General features: G+C 31.7%; 2 protein-coding genes across 10 annotated transcripts; both read left to right on the top strand.

Annotated features, from left to right (window-relative positions):
- Positions 1–1,711: 1,711 nt before the first annotated feature.
- LOC100741579 (tudor domain-containing protein 7) lies at positions 1,712–9,450 on the top strand. Of its 2 annotated transcripts, XM_024366690.2 has the most exons (17): positions 1,712–1,904; positions 3,258–3,407; positions 3,610–3,818; positions 3,897–4,000; positions 4,243–4,354; positions 4,425–4,754; positions 4,813–4,980; positions 5,121–5,477; positions 5,565–5,732; positions 5,813–6,070; positions 6,196–6,441; positions 6,516–6,866; positions 6,951–7,168; positions 7,249–7,462; positions 7,607–7,725; positions 7,833–7,984; positions 8,070–8,293. In XM_024366690.2, the coding sequence occupies exons 2-17, from the start codon at positions 3,326–3,328 to the stop codon at positions 8,291–8,293; spliced, it is 3,312 nt and encodes a 1,103-aa protein (XP_024222458.1). In that variant the 5' UTR covers positions 1,712–1,904; positions 3,258–3,325. The 2 variants fall into 2 exon arrangements, with proteins under 2 accessions (XP_024222458.1, XP_012239358.1); XM_012383935.2 differs by lacking the exon at positions 1,712–1,904 and having other exon boundaries at positions 3,326–3,407; positions 8,070–9,450.
- A 2,160-nt stretch (positions 9,451–11,610) lies between these two features.
- On the top strand, positions 11,611–25,565 carry LOC100741339 (adenylyl cyclase 78C). Of its 8 annotated transcripts, none has more exons than XM_033319992.1 (20): positions 11,611–11,826; positions 11,894–12,837; positions 12,930–13,498; positions 15,412–15,644; positions 16,154–16,311; positions 16,412–16,601; positions 17,257–17,441; positions 17,602–17,800; positions 18,625–18,783; positions 19,356–19,585; positions 19,830–19,966; positions 20,238–20,550; positions 20,636–20,842; positions 21,005–21,102; positions 21,343–22,209; positions 22,297–22,534; positions 22,604–22,730; positions 22,928–23,034; positions 23,178–23,441; positions 23,514–23,726. In XM_033319992.1, exons 3-20 carry the CDS (start codon positions 13,440–13,442, stop codon positions 23,724–23,726), a joined length of 3,984 nt encoding a protein of 1,327 aa, XP_033175883.1. In that variant the 5' UTR covers positions 11,611–11,826; positions 11,894–12,837; positions 12,930–13,439. The 8 variants fall into 8 exon arrangements, with proteins under 8 accessions (XP_033175883.1, XP_012239356.1, XP_012239355.1 ...); XM_024366687.2 differs by having other exon boundaries at positions 11,612–11,826; positions 11,894–13,498; positions 21,343–21,846; positions 21,919–22,209; XM_012383933.3 differs by lacking the exon at positions 11,894–12,837 and having other exon boundaries at positions 13,450–13,498; positions 15,418–15,644; positions 23,514–25,565.
- The last annotated feature ends 53 nt before the right edge of the window (positions 25,566–25,618 follow it).

The following is a 25,618-nucleotide window of genomic DNA, read 5'->3' as shown; positions in this document are numbered from 1 at the left end:
AATATACATATGTACTAAATATTTTTTATTCCGATAACACATACAATAATAACCTATATGTGTGAGGACCTCGTGGCCCCCGCAGGTTCCTGGACCACAGGTTAAGAATTGCTGGTTTAGAGTAATGTTGGCAATCTTAAATAATAATATCGATTGTTTGACCGCTTCTTCAAGTTGTTTTAGGAAATACAATGTTGCTAATTGCTGATCCATAAAAAGTTTCAAATTTCTTCAATTTAGTTACGTAGCTAACTTCTTCAAGTTAATTATTTGTTTTCATAGAAATAGAACCGAAATTCTTCAACAATATAAATAGCCTTGCATCTATTGACTTTTACGACGTACTACAAAGAACAGACAACAGAGAAAGTATCCTTTCCTCCATTTCAGGTCAGCGCTACTAAAAATAAAGAACATCTGTTTTATTTCAAGAGTAGCTTGTTTTTATTGAAATCCATAAAGTATTCCGTAAAGCATGGTCATTTCGTAAACCTTATATATAATAAGCGTATTATAAACGCATCCTGATATCTGGTCTTCGAAATTTTATACGCTAGCAAAGGAGAGGGCATAGTTTACGACATTCTCAAGTGACTTCGCTATCTCTTCCTAGAACCAGAGATAAAGGAACCGAGGTAATCGCTGCGAGCGTTCGAAGCTTCGCATTTTCAGACGTCGCAATTATAAGACGTCGGGGCCCGTTGAATCACGCACTAAGCAGACGAGGACTTAATTTATAGCACCCTTAAGTGTTAACGCTTTCTCTATCCACAGGGTGACGAAGGCCAGGCAGCCATCCTAGGTGTTCGAACTTCACATTTTCTTACATTCTCAGATAGAAAATTTTTTTTTATTTGATAGACTATTTACAATCAATTCTCATTGAGAATTATAAGCAAATTATTTTGGCATGGTACTGTAATTTGGATTATAAGAGTTTATAGTATGTCTGATTCTAGTTGAATCTAATGCATAAATCTAAATGATAGAAAATGGTAATTGATAATTATTATCAGTTAAAAAGATTAACTGCGATACTAAAGAAAAGTGGGACGAAATTCTAGGTAGATACCAGCTTATACGTAAAAGTATCAAAGAAATATATATGGTGCACATAATATCTCGTCAAAGTTTAATTCTTTAAAATATTCTTTTCATAGTATTATGTCTCTGTATATGAGAATTAAGTTATTATTAAAAGATTACTTAAAATTGTTTCAAGATGAAGGAAACTTACTATGTTTTATTATGATAATGAGTAATAGCGATTAGATTTCATTTAAAAGTATGATTAGTTAGTTGAGTTAGAGCAGTTTCGATTTTTTTATATTGAGTAGATCTAATATATAAGAATTCCTATTAAGCTTAAATATTATAATTAGTTTCAAATGCATGGTATATTTATAGAACAATTAAATTTGCTTAAAACTACGTTTGAACGTTATTGAAAGTTCTTAAAATAGTTACTTAATATTATGCATTATTATTAATATTATATGATTATTATTAATAACTTATCGTTTGCAACGCACATATAAATATTAGTAACAATTAGAAACATATAATAGAAAATTATGACTTCTTAAATGTACCGCTACTTAAACCTGGCCGATGATTGGTTCATTATCTAGAAATGGAGGGGGTACAAGAAGAGTCTGATTGGATGAACGAAGCATTTCGTGTTCAACTTCAACAAATAATATGCTGGATAGTTCTCTGCGGAGATGTAATAGAGTTTGGAAATCGGTTTTCACGAATAGTGAAGAGAAGGCAATGTTCGAGATAGATTCAGTCGAGCTATTGTCAAATTATGATATATTTGTATAAGAAGTGATAAAGTTTAGTGGAGTTACAAGAGAAGTTTATAATATATTATATATGTGCGACATTTGAAGAGAAATAAGGTACCTTTGATTTTTATGCATGTATAACGGTGGCCTAATTTTTTTTTCTTGAAGTATTCTCCCAGTGTTCAGATAATTTTAAAATTTCAATAAATTAAAGGTTGTTATATATTACCAATTTATACTTTGATTAATATGAGAACGATAATACCTACCGAAAATATGTGAATTGCCCATAATTTGATATGCAGCTGTTGCCACTGCTTTTTTACATTCGATTTTGTGTACTCGTTACATGTCATCAGGAATTATGATTGGTTTATCTTTTCATATGACGTCAAAGTAACGACGTATTTAGTTTTGCAAAATAAGTGTACATAATATTTATGTCGTTTGTCAAATTTATTCCAGTTAGTAAGCGTATAGTTAGATAATATTACTATGGTACAATTACGTAGCTTAAACTATTACATTAGCTCTCGTACTGTGACTTCGATGTATATGTATAGGGAGTGTACTTGGTTTTAATTAAAAATAATATTAAAACTAAATGTTGTATATATCAATATATGTATAAAATTTTGCAGTAAAATTTTATGAAGTATGTGAATTAATTTTGTCATGAGAATTTTATGGTAGAATGTAAATATTTCGAAGCGAAAATGTTTTTTTTATAATGTATCAAATGTATTACATCGTATTTTAAATAATTAGTAAGTATCTATCCTTTGTTAACAACAATATGTATTTGACAATTTTGCGTGTTTCACCAATTTTTACACTACCGATCTGATCGCCATTTGCCGGCATTATCCGAGATCTCAATTATAAGTCAGAAATACTAATTATTGTATATTTCCAATCCTTTGTTTCATTCTCGCATCAGTGTACGATATAATTTTAAAATATATAACAGAAGTAAGTTGTTAAAAAGAAACTACATAATATTTATTGTATTTTATCTCGTTTAACATTTCCAAAGATGCAATTCTCATAACTTGATTGTAATATCTTTTGTCAAAGCATAACATTTTTCGTCAAGCATATGTAAAATATTGAAGAATAATAAAATAATCGAACATAAAAATTGTTTGAAAAATATTTTATACAATTACTATTTGTACTTATATTATAAAAAATATTTATATTATTACAATAAGATTTATATTTTACAAATATCTATAAATGTTTTTTGTATGATTTTGTTTTAAAGTGGTTAATAAATAAACAATATTTACATTATATTATAAATAAACATTAACCCATTAATGTTGTTCTAGTAAATTAATATAATTTTTTTTATAAGTACTAAGCATTTAATTAGTAATTATATTATTTAAACATTATTATTCAGAATGTACTTCGTTAAAAATTATGTATCAAGTCATTTATCTGATGTTTAAATGTTTTCAGAATTTTACTTTGTAAATATAATTTATATACACATTTATTAACATTTTTAAATATACAAAAAAGCAATAATGGAAAGAGAAGAAGTAATAAAAAATGTACGTGCATGTCTCATATCTTCAAAAGGTGGAGTCAAGATGGACGATCTAAATAGTAAGTTCTTTCTTTTAAGGAGCTTTTTTTTATCACTATTTAATCTTATTATAATTTACTTAAATTTTCATAATATTCATTTGGAATGTTTATATTTCTATAAATCATACATATATTAACTAAAGTAAATAAAAATTAACAATTTTACATTGTATGTTTATAATGCAGCTGTAAAAAATATTTATATTAACACTTTTTGCAGAAGATTATAGATTGCTCATTGATGAAAATATACCATTTCGAAAGTTAGGGTACCAATCTTTGGTTGCCTTTTTACGTACTGTCCCTAGTGTTAAAATTACTGAGAAAGGAAAAGATTGTTTTGTGGAGGCTGTACCTACTGGAGAATCTGCACATATTACAAAGTTAATTGCTCGACAAAAGACAGCAACTAAAAAATATAATAAAATGGTAAGTCTGTTATTCATCTGTACTGTTTTATATCATTTTATTGTATATTACATTATTTTTAATGTTGTATTGCCTTAGGTGAATACCAAAAGACCAACGCCATTTCGTAAGCCTATGATGACAAGAAATTTTGGCAATATAAGAAGTTTTAACAATAATTTATATTCACAAATGAGTGGAAAGTAAGTGTAGAATGCATCATCTATGTTTCATTTTTTTATGTCCTAAATATTACATATAAAAAATAACTAGAAAATAATCTTTCACAAATAATTAATTCTTTTTTATATTTTTGAAACGTTGTTAGTATATAAATTTTAAGAGATATTCAAAACTGTATATGGAATATATTTTGTGTGTGCGTGCGTGCGCGCGCGTGTGTGTGTACGCGCGCACACACACATTTGAACATTTGTTATTTTAGACAAAATATGTATTTTCCTGCAATGTCAACCAAAATTACTATTCATCAAAATAGTGAGAAACCCAGATATATACAATCTAATTGTGGTATACCACCAAGTTCTCCTAGTAAAGTAAGTAATATATACCTGATGAGATTACATATTTTGGTACTGAAGGAGAGAAATTTATTTTAATTTTTAGAGACTGAAAGATAGACAAGTGAATTCTGTTTTATCAACAAACCAAAGTATTAACAAGTCTAAAGATGAGACACAAATAAAGAACAATCTAAGGACAGTAACATCTGTGATAAGTCAACATTCAAAGAATGCTAATATCAATGTGGAAATGCTTCCTAAAAAAATTTCAAGTCCAAACGACAGACTTAAAGTAAATCCTATTCCTTCATTGATGGATATACGCACCAACATTTCAACACTGCCTCAATCACCTGAAGTGTTGTCACCTTTCTCACCTGGACAAGTTTTAGCAGATGGTAAAATGAAACTTCAACAATCAACAAAATTACCTGTAAGTGTTTATCAATTACTAAATTATACAATATATGATTAATAAGTTATATTTGTAGGCGGCATTAGGTAATACTAGAAAAATTGTGCCAAAATTACAACCTACTGATCCAAGAGAAGAATTGAAACGAAGAGCTAGTGTACTAAATCTTCCAGAACCTGTGTATCAAATCTGTCCTACAACAATTAAAAATACTAAAGAACCGGCTGTGTTTGCACAAGTTAAGGTTTGTGAAATTGTTTTGATATTTTTCTGAAAGAAATTATTCATATATTGAAGTATAAATTAACGACAATAAGAAATAAATAGTAATTTATAAGTAAAAATAAAAATAAATAGTATAAAACATTAAAAATATATTTCTAGATTGGTCCTCACGGATATTCAAGTTATCCGGAACAAGCACATACTGAGGACGAGGCACAAAAGCTTGCGGCGAAATTTGCCTTGCTTGATCTAACCGAAAAATATGGTTCATCTTCCTGTTTTAATGAAACTAAAGACAAAAGCATAATAAAAGAACGAGTTTTGTCCATAATAGATGCTCATCCAAATGGTATCTTTATGCATCAGATACCCATGTATTATAAACAACAGTACGAGGAAATTTTACCTGGAAACTGGGAAAAAGTTATTGAGACAAGCTCAGAAATTGTTTTAGAAAAGGGTGTAGATAATTCGGTAATTCTACGTCGGTTTACCTCGTCGGATTTACGTGAAAAGGTAAAATAATGTGTTTTGTAAACTATAGGCTGTTTTATGTACGTATATGAAAGAAATACAGTTATTATTTAATATATATATTTTTAGATACGAAATACAACATCATTAAAGACAGATAAAATACTACTGCATCCAATTGGTCCTGTTGCACCTGGACAATTGCAATTACCGGAAGAAGAATTTTGGATTGTGTCTGTTACATACGTTATAAGTACTGTTGAAATATGGGCTAGAATTGTAGGAGATGCATATAGTGTAAGTTAAAAAGAATTCTTTTTATATATAATCTTTTTTTATAATTATTATTTATATTTACTTACGTGATCTTTATGTAGGATGAATTTGACATTATGACCACCGAAATGAGTAAACATTACAGTAATATTCAACAATCTCTAAAAGCACCACTTATTGAAATTGGAAATTACTATGTTGTGTTTGAAGACGAATCATGGCACAGAGTTCGTTGTGTAGATTTTAATATCACAACTGGAATGGTTACAGTTTCATTTATCGATTATGGTGATGAAGATATTTACCATTATAGTAGATTACAAATATTGGATAAAAAGTTTTGTGTGCTTCCTGCTCAGGTATGATATTGATGAATCAATGATGAATCGCTTTGACGCAACAATATAATGCCATTTTTATTAAGATATAAACTTTATAATATTATCAAATATATTTGTAAACAATTGTGTTAAATTATATATAGGCATTAAGGCTGTGTCTTTATGGTTTGGAAGATTTCAATGACTGTGATAGCACTGTGATAGCAATTGAAAAATGTCTGCTTGACCGTGCTTTATATGTTGAAGTACGAAATCGCAAGAAAGATCAGAATGATCTCTCTGCGACAGTTGTGTTTTATGATACGCATGGACCAGATGACATTAATTTAAATTTAGAATTGTTTAAACAAATCTCACAAAACGTATTAGTTGCTCCTAAATTAGATGTTGTAAGTACTTGTTTATATTCCAGAAGATGTTCTTGAATTTTCGACAAAAAGTAATGTGTTTTTATTATTTATAGGAGGGACAAGTATCAGAAGTATTTATTTCTCATGTAGAACAAAATGGTGATGTTTATGTACAAGTGCAGTCTGAAAGTATGAAACTTTTGGTTAATTTATTAAATCGATTAATATGTACTGGACTAAACACAGAAGATCTAGAGAGTTGCATCGTAACCACAGTTGATTCTAGTAAAACATATTTTGTGTCAGTAAATAATAATTGGTACAGGGGGAAAATCGTAAGTGACAGCTTTTACAATCAATTAAGAGCATTTTTAATTGATTTTGGTAAGACTGTCACTGTAACAAAAAGCAATCTTCTTTCTTTAGAAACACTATCTCAAGTTTTAGCAAATTATCCTCCTCAGGTAAGATTTTAATTTGGATATTTGATAAAAATTTAAAAATCTAATATATTAGAACAAATTTTAACGATGCATTCATAATAATAGGCATTGAAGGTACATCTTCATAACATTGATAAATCAATGTTCAATGAAAAGATGGTTGCGAAACTTGTAGAACTTGCACCAAAAGGTGAACCACTTATTGTAAAAGTTGTATCATCTATAAAGGGGACACCAGTTGTGGAATTATTTAAACGAATTCAACCAAGTAATATGCTTGTTTCTGTCAATAACACCTTAGCTCTTGAAGAGGAAATTACGAAGTATAGTATATGAAAGTATTGATAAATGTTACTACAAATAAGAAAATAATAAGCAATTGCTATTTTTATTATATTTGCAGAACACATGGGGATGGTAACAATAATATAAAACCAAGGAAACGCATCGAACGTATGAATTCTAAATTCGCAGGAAGTGAAGATGATGACGTTGTAAAGTCTTTAAAACCACCAAAAATTTCAGGCATTGGCGAATATTTTGATGTTCATGTAACAATGGCTGCCCATCCCGGAAATTTTACTGTTCAACCATTTGACGATAAACGTTCATTAGAGGTAAATGTAATTTTTTATCTATTTTGTTAGGTATAAATTTATGTATTACAATTATATATATATAATTACACTGTATTATTTTATAATTATATAAAAAAGTATATATTTCATATAAATTAAATGTATATGTTTTTATAATTTTAGTTAATGATGATTCAATTACAAGAAGCTTGTCAAGTATACAAAGGTCCAACTCCAACTCCAGAATCAGTAAAAGAAGGCAAACTTTATGCAGCTCAACACATTGACAGTCACTGGTATAGGTATAAATAAAAAGTGATCTATAAATACATATTTCAAGTCTGAACTTTACATTATGGAGTTATTGATATTAATTAATAATTTCTATTTATTCTCAATTATTTTTAAGGGTATGCATTTCAAGTATCATTAAAGAAAATATGGTTAGCGTTTACTTCTGCGATTTCGGAGATGTATCAGTACTACCATTAAATAAATTACAACCTTTGAAAAGTGAATTCTTAGAACTACCGTATCAAGCTATTAAAGCAAGACTTGCTGGTATGTAATTGTTTTATCTTCCAGTTTTAATTTTTTTTCAAGATGCAGAGTTTTACTTCGTAAATTTTGTTACTAATTTAAACAGGTATACGACCGATTAACGTTGACTGGTCTGTTGAAGATAGTTTAAGGTTTCAAGAATTAGTCGTGGATAAAAATTTTGTATCAATAGTTTACGAATCTAAGTCTGATGGATTTTCCCCGGCCGATACTATATTGGGTTTAAAATTGATAGATGTTAATACAGCTGAAGATATTTACATCGATCAACTTTTAATTGAGGAAGGTCGAGCTACATTAAATGATTAAAGCGATATATACTTGGATACAGTTGATATAAAATAGGAGTATCATAGTGAACACTAATGGTTAAATTAGTTTTGACAATTTCGGCATGGAATACATGTATTTGTTTCCTACGTAAATGCTAAGTGATATCTTTGTACAGTTTTACTGTTTTACGCTCGAGAATTTAGTTGTTTGTATATAAAAATAATATTTCTATTTAATAGTATATGCAAAACCCATAGCATCGTTAACTGTTCTAAACAGAAGTAATGAAAATATAATAGAAACTATATGTATATGAATGTATCAGGTCTGTAAGTATGAAACCGGAATTTGCCTATAGATGGCCCTAGCTGATAATGTAGTTATCACTACTGCGTCATTGATGCCAAAAGTCTTTGTTGACATTTCACAAACATTTTCGACTCAGAACAATACAAGTTTCATACAACAGCATAGTTTGCAATAGCGTTGAACATGTTAAATTTTGTGCCTGGAAACTACGATTTGCGGACAGAATTGATTTTCTGTTACCATTTGAAGAAAACTGCTGCAGAATCGCATCGAATGCTTGTCGAAGCTTACGATGAGCATGCTCTTGGTAAATCACAGAGCTTTGACTGGTTTAAAAAATTCAGAAGTGGCAATCTTAACGTGAGGAACGAAGAACGTGGAAGACCACCGAAAAAGTTTCACGACAGCGAATTGCAAGCATTGTTGGATGAGGATGATGCTCAAACGCAACAACAACTCGCTGATCAATTAAACGTGACACGAGAAGTCGTCTCCATACGTTTGAAAGCCATGGGAAAGATCTAGAAGGTGGGAAAATGGGTTCCATATGAACTGAATGAAAGACAGCAGGAAAACCGAAAAACCACTTGCGAAATGTTGCTCGCTAAATACAAAAGAAAGTCATTTCTCCACCGAATTGTGACTGGCGATGAAAAGTGGATATATTTTGAGAATCCTAAGCGTAAAAGATCATGGGTAGCTCCAGGCGAACCACCGACATCGACTACAAGACCAAATCTATACACATACGTACGTTTGGTACGTAATACGTGTATGTGTACATTATACATATACATATATTATCTATGTCTATATCTATAATTATGTCTTTGAAAAGTTATAGCTTTTTATTTTTCAAGAAAATAATAATTTATTGAACTAACTTTTAAACATTATATATACACATTCTTATATAGTATTTTATATATTTTTGTTATAATATTCTATGTTTTTAAGATTCTTTATTTTTTCAAAATCCTTAAATTTAATTTTTGTTCTGTATTAACAAGTTTGGCTGTGTCATATAAAAGACAACAAAACTGTGACGAAAACTGACAAAAATTTTTTGACAAAAATTAAAAGCATTCCATTTTTTTTTACTTCCAATACATTGGATATTCTTCATTTTTTTTAAATTATTTGTGTTAGGGTATTAAACACCCTAGGGTAACATGCTATCCACGAGTGATTGCAAGCTATTGTTTGTGTTTTGTATGTGATAAATACTTTGTTGTTTACCTTTTTTTCTATTATAACATGCTTTCAATTTTGTTATTGACTTGTCAATTTAAATTGTTAACATAATCTAACTATATATAATTTAAGAATATTATAATATGTCCTATATGTTTTAATTGTTTTTGGTTAACAGAAGAAAGGTAAATTTATTTCTTGTAGTGTATACTACGAATTTATTTCGTCTTAGATAATTATTTCTTTACTTCAGTATTCAATTAGATTAGATATATATGCGATATATTAGTAAAACATGATATTATATATTTATGCATATATATATACAAATATATATTTGCGAATATTGCTTTATGAAGAATATTTTTGTTTTGTTAATGTAGTAAGATACAATATTATAACTTAATGTTACGTTGCGGTAAAATATTATTTTTGATAATAATAACTTGATGAAAGGTGCCAATAAATACTAATGTTTCCATAAATGTAAGGATTCTTATTTCAAAAACCTCCTGTGTTAATATCGATATAGTATGATATATTAATAATAAATATATTTCAAAATGTGTTTTATTTGATGAATATTTAATACGACTACATATATTTAATAATTCCAGAACGTATAAATGGATAAAATGTCTTATTTGTTCTTACATGTGTTGTTACGTTTAGCTTTTATTGATTGCTATGAATAACGCGTACTTGTATAATGAATCGCGTGTGTTAGAAAGCGCACGCGTTATGCCAATAATCATCGATCATTACGCTTATCACGCGTCCATGATTTACGAAAATCAACTTTTGTAATCCTTATGTGACGTAACATGAGTCGTATTTATTTCATATAAATATATAGATATTTTATATATTATTTATATCATATTTTTTATCAACCGTAAAATATTCAATTAATAAATTAATTTTTAAAAACTATTATTAGTTAATAACTAGTATTAGTAATTTTTAATAATTAGTATTAAATTAGTATCTAATTTATAATTTAATTTATTATGATTATAATTTAAATGACAGTAAGCTACAACTATTTTTATAATGCTAACCTTAGTTAATCCATGAGATTTATCAATTAAAAATTACTTTATAGTGCAATATATATTTATAGTTCAACATCAGATGATTTAATGGATGCATATCTAAATTTATTCTAATTGCACTGTTAGCTTCTATTAAATTCTCAACAAATTTACTTCTTAAAAGTTCTCTGATTTACGATATATTTTGTCTTGAAATTGGAACCCGTTCTAAAAATTGCACTAATTCTTTTTCTAACTTTGTCAGTTATTAATATATCGATAACATTTAATAATTGTACGAGATCAATTAATAGAAATTACTTGACGAATTATATACAATCTTTATATATATATATCTTATTCTTAATAAAATTGTTACAATTTTATAAATAATACATAATGTATCATGAATATACATACGAAATAAATTACATATCTTGGAGAAAATACAAAATATATGCATAATATATAAAATAAATGTAAAGGTTAACACTTTTTAAGTTGGTTCCGTTTTATTATCAATCTGACATGTAACATACATAACAAATAGCGTTAATTATAAGTCTATAGAACATAAGTTAGTCAAATGATTGAGTTATATATTTCGACACGAATATAATATAAATATTATGCTGGGAGATATGTCTTATCCCGATAATAATAAATAATAACAGTAAGTTACCAATTTTCTATAATAATATATATATTTGCATAAACGCTGTATATCGTTTCTATAACACCCCTTCTTTTTTCGTTGTATATTAGAGGGGATGAAGTAAGGTATCTGACGTCAAGAGAGCCATCGTGCGGTGACAAGCTCACGTTACACTCACTCGTTTGAAGATCAGGTACCGACTCGGTGACCGATTTCGCTCGTGGAAGCGCGGGTTTTATCGTTGGCGGATGCCCCCTCGCGATTTTCGACACTCGTCACCAGTTTCGTTCGCGGACGGCAGCCTTGATGCTGGAACGAAGCAATCGTACGGAATTCCTTGCTTGTTCTTCTCAATTGGACTAGACTGGAGCCGACAGGTAGCGTAAAAACATAACTCGAACATTTCGCTCATTGGAATTATATCACTTTTTTTTACCATTTCAGCGTTCTCTCTTCTTAATCGTTTTTTTTTAAATTACTAACCTCGTCGGTATACGTGAGTTCTTTACTCAAGTACCATAGCATTAAATCGCGAATTTCCTTCGACTCGACGAATTCTTGAGTATATTATTATTTGTTATTATTATTCATAATCCTTGCCTTTTGGCTTAGGATGGCTTCCGGTTTACATTTCCTCTTATTTTCTTTATCTCTTAAATATATTTCGTAAATCTCGAATTCTTGAGTATACACGTATACTCATAATAAATAGATTATCGAGTATATTATTTAAGAATGCTTTTCAGTAATTCTAGGATGCCTGTTCATTGATATTTAGGTATAAAAATAAGCTCGATCGCGTTCCGATGTTATGGTGGAGCATTTTTCACGGAAACCGAGGGGGACTTGCTATAATACGGTATTTTTATACTTACATTACCGTGCATAAGTATTTGGACACTACCAAATTATCGCAGATATGTAAATTATGCTTCAAATGCTACTCTGATCTAATTTCCACTTTTCATTCTATCTCAATAAAAATAAAACAGCAATAATCGAAGGCGAATGAAAATTAGTTCTGCAGGGCAGTTCTACCTCAGCTAAGTGATTTTAAACGTGTCTTTTCAATCTTGTTTCTTGCCACGTTTTATATAAAAGTTATTTACAAATAAACAATGCTAGATCCGATAAAATAATGATAAATAATAAATCTATTATATAGATTTTATGAAGTGTCAACTATTCATTGTAGATAAATACGAACCTTGAGTAACGTAGCTATATTCTTTGTTCGAGTTTAAATTTAGCAGACCATTTGATCGCAGTTATTGCAAGAAGCGTAAAGTTAACAGTAAGGGAACATTCTGCTATTATAACGTTGAAAATGTAATAAAAATATCGACTCTTTGGTCGGATTGCACCAACTGTCCAGATATTTATATATGGTAGTGTATACTTATGATAACATTATTTTTGACAAACTTTATCGTACAAACGATCGTTCGATTTACGAATTAGAAAGATAACATGCTTTAAGACACAACGAGATAGAAGGGAGAACAGTTGACTCTGTTACACACTGTACACGATACTCAATTAGGATAAAGAATACACGCAATGAGAATAAAACTGAACTGATAGGAAAACGAAAAATTTTGATCGTGCATTCGCGCCGGAGAGTATCTTCTGTTTCCGGCTACGTCTTCCGGAAACCCGTCGGCGCGGTCGTGCTGGGAAATTTGAACGAGGTTTAATACCAAAAAGAAAAAAATCTACCGGTGCTCTGCTCAGTAAACAAAAATCGACGAGCAAAGCAAAGATAACGTCTCCACAATAAGTGTTCGCGATTCGATAAGATTGTTCTCCTTGGTCTCTGGTAAAAAAAAAAGTTCTTTGAACCAACGCCGGGCGGGACATTAGAGAAATTGGCTTCCTTTCTTAACAAGTTCTGGTTTAAGGTGTGTGAAAATGCCGGATACTAAGGCAATTGCACAGCTGACAATCACAACGTGAGCGGTTGTTCGTTTCGCGGATCATCCGGGGGATAATGATTACAGAACAGACCTGGAGCATGATGCTGGACAGTGATGTCGCGGGCATCAATGAGTAAGTATTCACCCATGCCAATTTCCATTTTCTTTCTCTTACACGCGACAAAGAAAAGAAAAAAGAAAAAAGAAAAAAGAAACGAAACTAGAATGAAAAGAAAATATGTACCGTGCAAGAAAGACTTTCAATTGTTTCTTTGTTTAATGCGACACATCATTAACACAATAACACTGTTCGGTAAGTTCCACATTTTGCAGGTGTATCGGCGAGATTTTTTGTGTCTTTTTTCCAATAGTGTAACACACCTTTCGACGTGCTTACACATGCACACATTTGATACTATTTTTCACGAGGACACGATGTTCCTTATTCTTCCTTTTTTTTTGTTTTGATCGCCTGTATGCGGTGGTTTTAATGATACCTGCGATGATGGATCATGATGTACGTGCAAGAATTCACGTGTCTGGATCGATAGTGCTGCGTATTTAAAAATATGTGTGCACTTATTATGATGTATCGTCCATACGTGCTTTGAGGAAACACTATTCTTTGGGTCGTGAGACACGTTTTACGATATATGAATGTTAGTACTAAATATTGTTATGTATAACATCTTCTATGCGAAGATCGTTTCGGAGAGCTTTTTCTGTTTCCACGTATGAAAGAAAAACGATGGGATCAGTTTGGATTTGGTTTTTATACGTATTTTTTTCTTAATTTTATAATTTATGTTTTACACGTGCCACTTATAATTTCAGGTCATTTATAGTTCTATTGAAATTTTGAGAATTTGGTAATTATCAGAATAGTTTCATAAAGAAAATTTATTTTCTATTTATAAGGAAAAAGATTCTTATTCTTTCATCTTTTGCTATTATTTACTTAACTAATGGCTGCTATTACTTTTTTTGTTATTTATTTATCGTGCTTTGTTTCCTTTTTAGTTTTGAATTCGAACATGCATGCACGAGATTCCATTATTTATAAGACAAGAAGGATGTCTATGTGTGTGAAGGATTAAATTGCACTTTGGATGAATATACATAATTCAAAGCCAGCAACTTTTTGTTATGTACAGAATGTCACAATGAAGAAATGTGAAATTATTTTGAACGAAGCTCATTTCGAAGAGAGAGGTTTAATTCAGATATTAGAAATGTATTCTGTATTTGCGGAATATTTTCTTTTTTTTATCTATCGGTAATATTTTCCAATCATTAACAATAAACTCATTTTTCATTTTGTGAAGGTCCTTTCATAAAATATTGATTTTTAGAGACAAATTGTTTACATATAAAACAACAAGTATTAATACAAAAAGACAATTGATGTATTATATAATGTAAAAATATTGAACATAACATTAATGATCATGTAAAAATATTTGTTAACAACAAAAGTTGTTTACCTACTTATCGTGACCTGCATAAATGTTTTGCAACTACTTTGTTTATACACGGCTCAATATAATTAGGAGATCGTGTACACTTTATAAAGTATTCAATTTTTTTCATAGCTACGTAAAATGTAAATTCTTGCATATTTATTTTATAGCAATTTGTACAATTTTCGAGGTACGCAAGTAGTATTTTTGTATTATATCTATACATGTTTCTCATTAATTTTTACATTAATTATTATTTATTATATTAAATCCTATATACTTTAACGACGAATTTGATAAATCTTTACCTAAAGTAAATGGAAATTTCTTATGTAAGGAATTTAATAATTTAAAATATAATATTCCATTTATTTTTAATATTTTATCTATTTTCCAAACTTATTTGGAAAAGAGCAGCTTTTAAGAATACGATCTTCTAATTACTTTGTGCAATGTACAAAAATGTATACATACGCAATGTGCATTTGGTATGTATTCGTGTGTCAATTTCCTAGATGTCCTAGATGTTCTCGCAAGTATTGCTCGTCTGAGAAAATTAATTTCAGATACTTTTTAACCTCGATAGGTTGAGTATTTCCCCGAGGAAACAATTATGGATCAAGGCTGTGAAGAAACTAACTTCCGAGAGGCTGGGGAGGGAAGGATTGGCGGCCTGGGAGGACCGGAAATCCAACAACGATCCGGAAGTTCCAGACATCAATGAAACAACCGATCCAACCGAGGATGCGGACATTTCTACCGACCCGGACGTGGCTCTTGCTGATCAGCCTGTTGATGCAGAATCTCAAGCGCAGCGAGGTTCGATTATATTTAATATTAATATAATTAATATAATCGAAGGGCTCGTAACGACATCAGCTAATGGTGCATTCTAGTTATCAGAAGCTACACTCACAATATTACGAAATCGATATTATAATATATGATCTACGGTTTCGTGTAACACATGCGATATGTTCGTACAAAGCTTCTACGAGTGTTCAAATACTTTCGTGAATCGCTGTATGTCTTGATTCAACCTCGTCATTTAATTAGATATAATTCTTTTATGATACACTTACAAATGCACTCATAGAAACCATGTAATGTGACGAGCATTTTGTTTAAAACGGTTGAAACGGCTTTTTTTATCTCCTGGGAAAAGACAAACATGGACAAAGGAGATATTTCTTAATTTTATTATAAATTTCTCTCGCGTCTTGATCGCCTGGCGAATTACTTAACATGCCACTGTTATTCACACACATGTTATTAATTTATTCTGTGGAATACAGCCTTCGGCTATAAATACGAGTGGATATTTCCAGATGTTTTCAAGAAAGGCGTACTCTATAAGGGAATATTTTGTCCATCGCTTTCGAACAGCTTCCACAGCAAACAGCTCGAGACGTCCTACCTTCATTACTCGAATCGTCAACGGCAGAAATCATTGATCATGCTGAATATCGTCGATCTTAGCTTAAAGGTAAACTGATCCCTAAAGAACGAATAACTCGAATCCTACGAAGTACATTCTGTATTTTGTTTTTTAATTTCTGTCCCATACTATGCACCGGGGATACCAGATTATTCTTATGGCGATATGGCTGTGGGAAAGAGACGAGAACAGCGGCGGCCTGATCGAATCGTTGTCTTGGGCGATCTGCTGTATGATAGCGAACTTGGTGGTTTGCGTTCTTGGCTGGTGGCGGTGTTTCTCCAATAATTATTTATACTGGGCTTCCATATTCACTTGGTTACTGATCAATTCTCAAGGTGATGACACGTACAAACGTCATGTATAATTTCTATCTTTATCTTTTTTCTTTTCTTCCTTTTATTTCTGTTCCTGAATAGACACATTCTTTTCATAGTTGGATATAATAGTCGACGTACGTATAGTGTTTCACATTGCAATGTTCTAATATACATATACACATATAAATATACGTACGTGCTCTCTTGGGAAGATTGTATCTTCGTTTACCGAATAGAGTTTAGAGAGAGAGAGAGAGAGAGAGAGAGAGAGAGAGAGAGAGAGAGAGAGAGAGAGAGAGAGAGAGAGAGAGAGAGAGAGAGAGAGAGAGAGAGAGAGAGAGAGAGAGAGAGAGAGAGAGAGAGAGAGAGAGAGAGAGAGAGAGAGAGAGAGAGAGAGAGAGAGAGAGAGAGAGAGAGAGAGAGAGAGAGAGAGAGAGAGAGAGAGAGAGAGAGAGAGAGAGAGAGAGAGAGAGAGAGAGAGAGAGAGAGAGAGAGAGAGAGAGAGAGAGAAAGAGAGAGACGGTAGAGCAAACTTATACCTAGGCATGGGTTACTATTGATCGGCGATCCTTTGCGGCTATTTAAGATTAACGAAACGATCGTTATGTTTCCATAAACGGGTCTACAATCGAGAGTGTCTTTATGTTATGTGCACACCCGCTGTCAATTGCAGGTTTTATAGGAGCTGGTCTAGATTTCTCTAGTCAACAACGTCTTATGTGGTACATTTTGTTTGTCGTGTATGCGCCGTATGCCATGCTGCCGTTACCTTTGAGATGGTGTGTCCTTGCCGGTTACGGGACAGCTTTAACTCACATGGTGATGGCGGGAATAACTTTATTACGAGATCCCACATATGTAAGAATCCTTGGTCTACATTTTAGTTTCTACAAGTTAACGCCTCCTACCCATTTCACTTATATAATACTCTTCCGTCAACTTTTTCTTTCCTAGCGCAATCCCAAGTACGCTTCGCAGCTTTCTTTTCGTTAAAGTACGTTTAATTTTGCAATTGCAGCTGCATGATGTCACGTGCATAGTTCGAATGCTAACAACCAACGTCCTTCTTTATCTTGCAATGAATCTAGCTGGCATGTACACTAAGTATTTGACAGACAGAGGACAGAGACAGGCTTTCCTGGAAACGCATAGATCCATGGAAACCCGGCAACGAACTCAAAACGAGAATAATCGACAAGAGAAGTTGCTCCTTTCCGGTGAGACATGCTTTAAATTCGTTAATCAGATTCATGAATGATTCCTAGCGCTGTGGTTTATTTTACAGTCGACTTAGTTTACAGCTTTGTTCAGAATTTCATTTAATATTTCGTTCAACAGTTTGGCAAGATTTATTGCAGTTCAAGATGCGATATATGTATCATCCTTTCAGCAATTTTATAATGAGGATTAATCTATTCGTTTACAGGAGTATTATCGAATTAAATAGAATTAGATTGACATTTTGTTGGAAGATCGATATTAAATTGAACTCGTTGTTTCACGATTGTTCACACAATTAACACGAACATGAGTTAGAGAGTATATATATATATATATATATATACGTATCATAAATGTATATGGACTGTGTAATTACGTATCGATGCAAAATACGTACGACATGTATTTAAGTATATTTATATATATGTCGAACATGTCAAACGTAGTCTATAAAAACGCATGGGGTTGCGCCGTAGGCATGGGGTTCGTCAGCGCGTGTAACTTGCTCAGCCGAGTGTCAAAAAGGGTCACTAGACACTTTCACCCGATTGCGCCAGATATGTTTTACCGATAGCCTAGCAGTACTTTGCTTTTACGTATTATCGATCTTTCGACGATTATTTGTTTAGGAAGTATAAGTAAAATACAATCAAATAAAATAGAATAAACAATCCCGTCATACTCGTTTGATTAATGGTAGATTATTATATAATTAATTGATGAATGTTTCATTTTGTCTATAGCGTTTTGTATCTTGTCGAGTAAAAATTATGCTTTCTAACATGTAATCACGTTTAATGATTGACGAATTTTATTGTAGTTTTACCAGATTTCGTGGCTAAGGAAATGATCCGTGATATCGCTCGTGAGACTGCACGAGGTGGAACAATCTCTTTTACACCTAATCAATTTCATAGAATATATATCCATCGCTACGAAAATGTGAGCATACTTTTTGCTGACATCAAAGGTTTCACTGGTATGTAATCACATATTTACGATAGTGAACTGCACTAGTTTACATCTTTATTTAAAAGTTACTTTTGTATAATGTTTACTGTTACAATGGAAAATGGAAATATATGAAAATACAATGGAAAAAGAAATATTAATAATAAGTAACTATTTTTTATTTTTAGGTATACCAAATAAAATTTATTTTCTCGAATGAAACGGTGTGATTGTTTATAAAAGTCTATATTTCTTTCTGTATTAGTATTAATTAATTGTCTCTTGTAGTTTGCAGTTATTTCCGTAATTCATGTGTATTAACATCTTTTCAATCAAACTTTTATCTCTATTATTGCTTCGAAGATATCAAAATGGTAAAAATTTTAAATTACGTTATATATCAACATAAATTTTATTCTTAAACAACATAATTTACATATGTCAATTATTTAAGTGTATTAATTATAATTTTTATTTTGTACATTAATTTCTATTAGCACACACAACGTATATTATAAGATATTAGATATATGTAGTAACTCTTAAAGTAATCTTACAAAGTTTCAAATTTAATCTATGATATTCGTCTTTATCACAAAGCTTTGGCCAGCCAATGTAGTGCTCAAGAGCTCGTTAAAGTGTTAAACGACTTGTTCGCACGTTTCGACAAGCTCTCTGCAGAAAATCATTGCTTACGTATTAAATTACTTGGGGATTGTTATTATTGCGTTTGCGGACTGCCGACTCCTAGAAGCGACCATGCTCATTGCTGCGTCGAAATGGGCTTGCACATGATTAAAGCAATAAGAGATGTGCGGTATACAACAAAGGTAACTAAATTCTGTATAATCTAAAATAATCAAACAATAATTTGAGACATACTGTAAGTTAGTAAATTTGAAAGACATAATCTTAACTGTTACAATGCATATGTGGAATACGCAAATTTCCTTTAAGATCGATTATAAGCTGCGATTTAACGATATAATTGAATTTTGCAATATTTCAAAAATATAAAATAAAGATACACCGTGCGTTAAGTGCGTAATTTAAGAAAAATTGTTCTTCATTTAGGTTGACCTAAATATGAGAATAGGAATTCATAGTGGCTCGGTACTGTGTGGCGTACTTGGACTTCGAAAATGGCAATTCGATGTCTGGTCTTACGATGTAACGCTGGCCAATCATCTTGAAAGTGGAGGCATACCAGGGTAAAACTTACTGCGTATCTCTCATTGGATTTAACAAAAGAAGTACACACAAGGAAAACATGATAAGTCTATATTTGTTGCTTTTCTGATTTTTATATCATTTGGAACCTAAAAGAGAGTACTTCAACTCCGATACTCTAAAACTTTAAGTTTCTAACACTCTGAAACTCTGAAACTCCCTTGTGTAATATTTACTATCGCATAATGAATTGTGCGAGAACGTTATTAAAGCAAGTAGTCGCAGTAATACAAGGAAAACGTAATATTTCAGGAGAGTACATATTTCGGAGGATACTTTGAACTGTTTAAATGACGTGTACGAAGTGGAGCCAGGAAACGGAACCGAGAGGGACAATTACTTAAAAGAGAGAAATGTGGTAACGTACTTAATCAAACAGGTGGAACCTTTGAGATGCAGACGTCGATATTCTTCACGACCTAAGATATGGACCGAGGAGGATGCAAGTAAAAGTAAAAAGAGCTTCAAATTGAACAATCCATTAGCTGCAAACAGTAGCGCTCCGAACTCATCCACGGACGACGACATTGGAGTGGATTGGACACCGGAAATACCATTCGAAAACGTTAGTATTTAACGACTATTGGAAATTAGTAAGGACTTTAAATCGGGAAACTCCTCGAGAATCTAGCGTTAGGTTATTTGTATAGTTGAATACTGCGACGTCAGTCACCAATTTGGAGTCAGAGTACCTCGAGGAAGAGAATGGATCCGCGAAAAGTAACAAGGTTGCGTCTGCTACATCCGCTGAGAAATTGAAGGCGGCAGGCCTTGAAACTGCAAGTAACAAGCGTATGAGGTTGGCGAACATAAATGCTTGGACTTTGCGTTACAATGACGAAAGCCTGGAATCAAAGGTGAGATGGATATTAATACATTCTGCGTGTATAAAGTCACCTTTTAATGAGTTCAATTAAATTTAAAAAAATTGAATTCAATGGAATTCGATTAAACTGAACATTAAATTAATTTCGCTAAATTAGTGATCTTGATGCAGATATTGTTTTATGTGTTCGTAGTTCGGCCAATTGCGCGAGGATATGTTTAAATCCAACATGATTTGTTGCTTCGTCGTGTGGATATTCATCGCAATTTGTCAAGCAGTGATATTGCCAGAGTAAGCGACTGGTTTTTCATGACTATGTTTCAATAATAATCAAATAATAAACAAATTTATGAATGTTAGAAAAACTTTGAGACTTTAATCATAAAAACTTTAAGAATAAAATACTAATTCGGTTGTTATTGTAGAACAAACAATGAGATAAAGATTATAAAATAAATTAGCATAAAAGATTATAAAATAGGATAATTAACAATGTATTAATTTTGAAATTACATCATCTTCTTTCTACAGCTGTATTATTCTTTTGGGTTCGCTGCTATTGACGACGCTCATACTGGTAGCATCTTCAATTCTGGTGATGGCAGAAGAGTTCAAAACATTACCAACATATTTGCAACACGCTTCTTCGATGTTGGTTCACAACAAGCAGCATCGAACGATCTTCATATGTAGCGTAATCAGTCTTATGGCTTTAACGTCTATAGTCGGTGTCCTGGCGTGTCCAACGTCGATTCGACAATATCCTGAAGCTTTGGAACTTCAGCAGCAGCCATTAATGAACCCAACACTGCAACCAGAACGACTAGTAGCACCGACTGCTGGTCTCGACCAGTTCATCTTGACGTTTCTGGAAGCGGCCCTTCGCGATGAGCCTTCAGAAGAGCAGAAAGATGTTTCTTCGAAAGAAAATCAAACTGCACCGCATGGTTCTAATAACGTTGATATGGAACTGACAAGAATCCTCAATGACAGGGCCAGTCTGGTGAAAGGTCGAGGAAGAAAAGAGTTTTTCAGGTTCTATAGATACGAACAACGCCACCGACTTGTGTTTGGAAGGCATTATAGAAGATTTGCTTGTAATCGTAGGGACGAAGACGTCGTTTTGAGGAAAATGTCATCAACACCGGAAACGGAAGTTCAAGCGGAACCTATGTATTCGTTGGATTACGATGATGACATCGTTTTGGGGACTACCTGTGTACGACCGGAATACATTGTGTTCACATGGATCTTATGCCTGATTGCGTTAGCCTCTGCACTGAAATTGTATTATTTAGTGAAAACGGCATTGGCCACGATCATCGTGTCCGTTTACGCCGTGCTGATTCTCGTAGTCTGCAAGGACTTTTTTTCGATCCCTGACGAGGAGAAGGATGCGTGAGTCGTGCTTGTCGTCCATGAGAATCTAGTTTATCTTAGATTCTTAAAAACATCACGCTGCTAATTATGCTTTTGCGTTTTTAGAGCAACGATACCTCTCTCGGCACAAATGCTCACGTTTATGTTAGTATTCCTGGTAATGGTTACGTATCATGGTAGATTAGTAGAAGTAACGTCCAGATTAGATTTCCTTTGGAAACAACAGGCTGAGAGGGAGCTAAGTGACATGATTGAATCTCGACATAATAACATGCAGTTGTTGAAGAATATCTTACCTGACCACGTAGCCCATCATTTTTTAACACAAGAAAGAGCACCAGAGGTAGAATAATTTATGTTTCCGGCTTCTTGGTGAATTTCATAAATATAATTTCCTTTTTATATTTTGCAGGAATTGTATTCTCAGTCGCGTGACATAGTTGGAGTGATGTTTGCTAGTGTACCGAATTTCACAGAATTCTATTCAGAAGATGTTAATAAAGGAATGGAATGTATACGTTTACTGAATGAAATCATTGGTAAAATTAGACATTTTGTATGTTATTGAATATTATATGCATTCTGTGCATTTTAATATTTTTAAATTTATCATAAACGCACGAACATCGGTACAAATTAGAGTGACAAATATGGCGGATCTGCAGATTTAAAAGTATTTGTTGCTTTTAATATAATTTATAATTCAACGATATGAATTTGAAATATCTTTTTCCAGCTGATTTCGACGAACTTCTGGATGAGAATCGGTTTCATTGCATTGAAAAGATAAAGACAGTCGGAGCAACTTACATGGCAGCTTCTGGTCTCAATCCTTCTCAGAATGTAATTCTATATATTGTTCAAATATCTTTACTCATATTCTGCGACATGCAATAATAAACTATTTCCATTGTATTCGTTCTGAATAACTTAGTTCTTTAAAAACAGTATCCAATATTATTAATCTTTAAATATTTTTCTTTTAGGATAATAACAAGGATAACATGGAGCATTTGTGTAGATTAGTGGATTATGCAGTAGCCATGCGACTTCGTCTTGAGGATGTGAATATACACTCTTTTAATAATTTCGACTTAAGAGTGGGCATCAGCTGCGGCCCATTGGTAGGCGGTGTGATCGGTGCTCGAAAGCCTGTATTCGATATTTGGGGCAACACTGTAAACTTGGCTTCCCGCATGGACTCTACAGGCGTTATGGGGAAAATACAAGTCCCGCAGGATATTGCTAGGGTAATTGTACAGCATGTAAAACGAAGATAATTATTTGCTATGCATACAAATCGTTTATTCAATTTCAAATAGTTTTTGGAATCGAGAGGATATCAAACTCAGAAAAGAGGACTTATTGAAGTTAAAGGGAAAGGGACGATGGAGACGTATTTCGTATTGGGCAAGGGAAGTCTACAACAAGAAGGCACGACTAAGCACACAACAAGATGCCGAAGTCTTGCAGCAGTTGTTTATGGTGTCGTTCAAGCACGTCGCAAGCAAATGCGAGCGCTTAGGAGGACATAAGTATTCTATTCACATCAGCTTTTTTTTGGTTCGTTGGTGCCTATAGTTATGTACAAACGATTCACCTTCGTCAAATTAGCAACTAACTTGTGAGATAAGACTTAAAATGAATGACTACAGTAACTCTTTTATTTTTGAAGACAAAAGAATATTTTTTAGAGATCGTTTAGTTTAGAGGAAAAGATTTCGGTAAATTTATTTTTCTGTGTATTCCTTTGTCACCTTAAAATCACTATCGTTTTATTACATTATTAATAATTGTCTGTTACATTCCTTAAGAGAGCAAATTTTATTACTAAGATCGTGACTGTTCTAATTTTAAATTTGTTTGGTAATCAAATATATTTTTTTAGATGTTGTATAAAATCTGTTAATCATAGAGTAATTTAATAATGAAATATAATTAACAAAGTGAATAACAAAATAATTTAAATATTCTTGTCTAAAAATATATGTAATATTTCAGTCGAATTAATTAATTAATTACTAATTGAAATATTTTTTTTCCTTCTAAATATAAGAGTTATCAGATAATCCATTTTAAGTGACTCATCGACTATTAGAGCTCAAAGGACGACGAACACCTGTAGTTAACATACTACCCAATACACTTTCTTTTTTTGTCGAAGTGTTGGATAACATGTTAATTAACGTGTTTTGATAATATTTATTATTATTGACCAGTGTAAATTGTAAATTAATTTCGTTCTGTATTTATAATTGTTAACTTTTCTTTGACTCACTTCTTTCTTCTAACAACTCTATAAAAACATAATTTTTACTTCCATTCCATTATTTAAGAATACTTTATGAATGTAACGATATTATTTATAAAAGATTATAAAGTAGTCTGTGATCCATTTTATTTTATAAATGGATATATTTCAAGAAGTATTTTGAATTAAATATATAAATACTAAAACGAGGGACATTAATATTTAAGCAAAGTCAGTGATTGAAAGCATCAAGGACATTTCAGGAATTTTATGTTCTTCTCATAGTAAAATTCATTAGAAGTTTATATGATTTTCATTTTTTTGAAGAAATCTTAATAACAATATTCTTGCAACAATAAGAGGAATCTTGGGGAAATATGAATGTCTTTGAAGTATCCTTGAAGCTAAAACCTCCTCGACTTCTTGCTTTAAAATTTTAACAAATTTCACTATCTTTCTCACTGTTACAGTGATTGTGTTTTTAATTCATTGTACTTTTTATTATGTATCTATTTATACTAGATTAAAATGGACCATTTTATAGAGGATTAAGTTATTTTTCTTAGCTACGAATATAATCACATAAATGTGGCTCTTGTTTCCAGAGAACTGAAATTCTAATGCATCTCTTGCATAGGTGAAAAATAGACTTGGCTGTAGAATCAGTCAACACCAAGAATAGTACCTATCTAAGTGCATTAAGTTTAAAATTTTATATGCTGCTATATGTAGAAATCTTACGATAGACCAGTTTTACGTATTAATGAATTCTTGTACATTCTCCATTTTTTCTGCTTCTATTATATTTCTGTTCTGTATTTACTATAATGAAACAAATTCCAATATCTGTAAATATTAATCCAACGTGTAAAGTAAATAACAACAAATCTGGAAATATATGCAATAATATATAAAAAATATAAACTAAATTATGGAATGACATTGTTGACACAGTAATAAATAAGTTAATAGTTAACAAGACTAAAACGATCAATTCAAACATGTTACACATATCTGTTCTACTTTATAATGAACATGACCAGGAATTGTCACGTTTTTGTTAAAGTCCATTGAGTGTGTTTTGAGTCTTGCATGTAGGAAATAAAAAAATCTCGTATAGCAACCACTTCTTTTTTTGGGAAAAGTCAATTTAATAATAATTGCAGGGCAGCAGCG

Source organism: Bombus impatiens, unplaced genomic scaffold (genome assembly GCF_000188095.3).
Source record: "Bombus impatiens unplaced genomic scaffold, BIMP_2.2 scf_0225, whole genome shotgun sequence".
Taxonomy (NCBI): Eukaryota; Metazoa; Arthropoda; class Insecta; order Hymenoptera; family Apidae; genus Bombus; species Bombus impatiens.
Note: the sequence above shows the minus strand (reverse complement) of the source record. Positions and strands in the feature narration are given on the sequence as shown.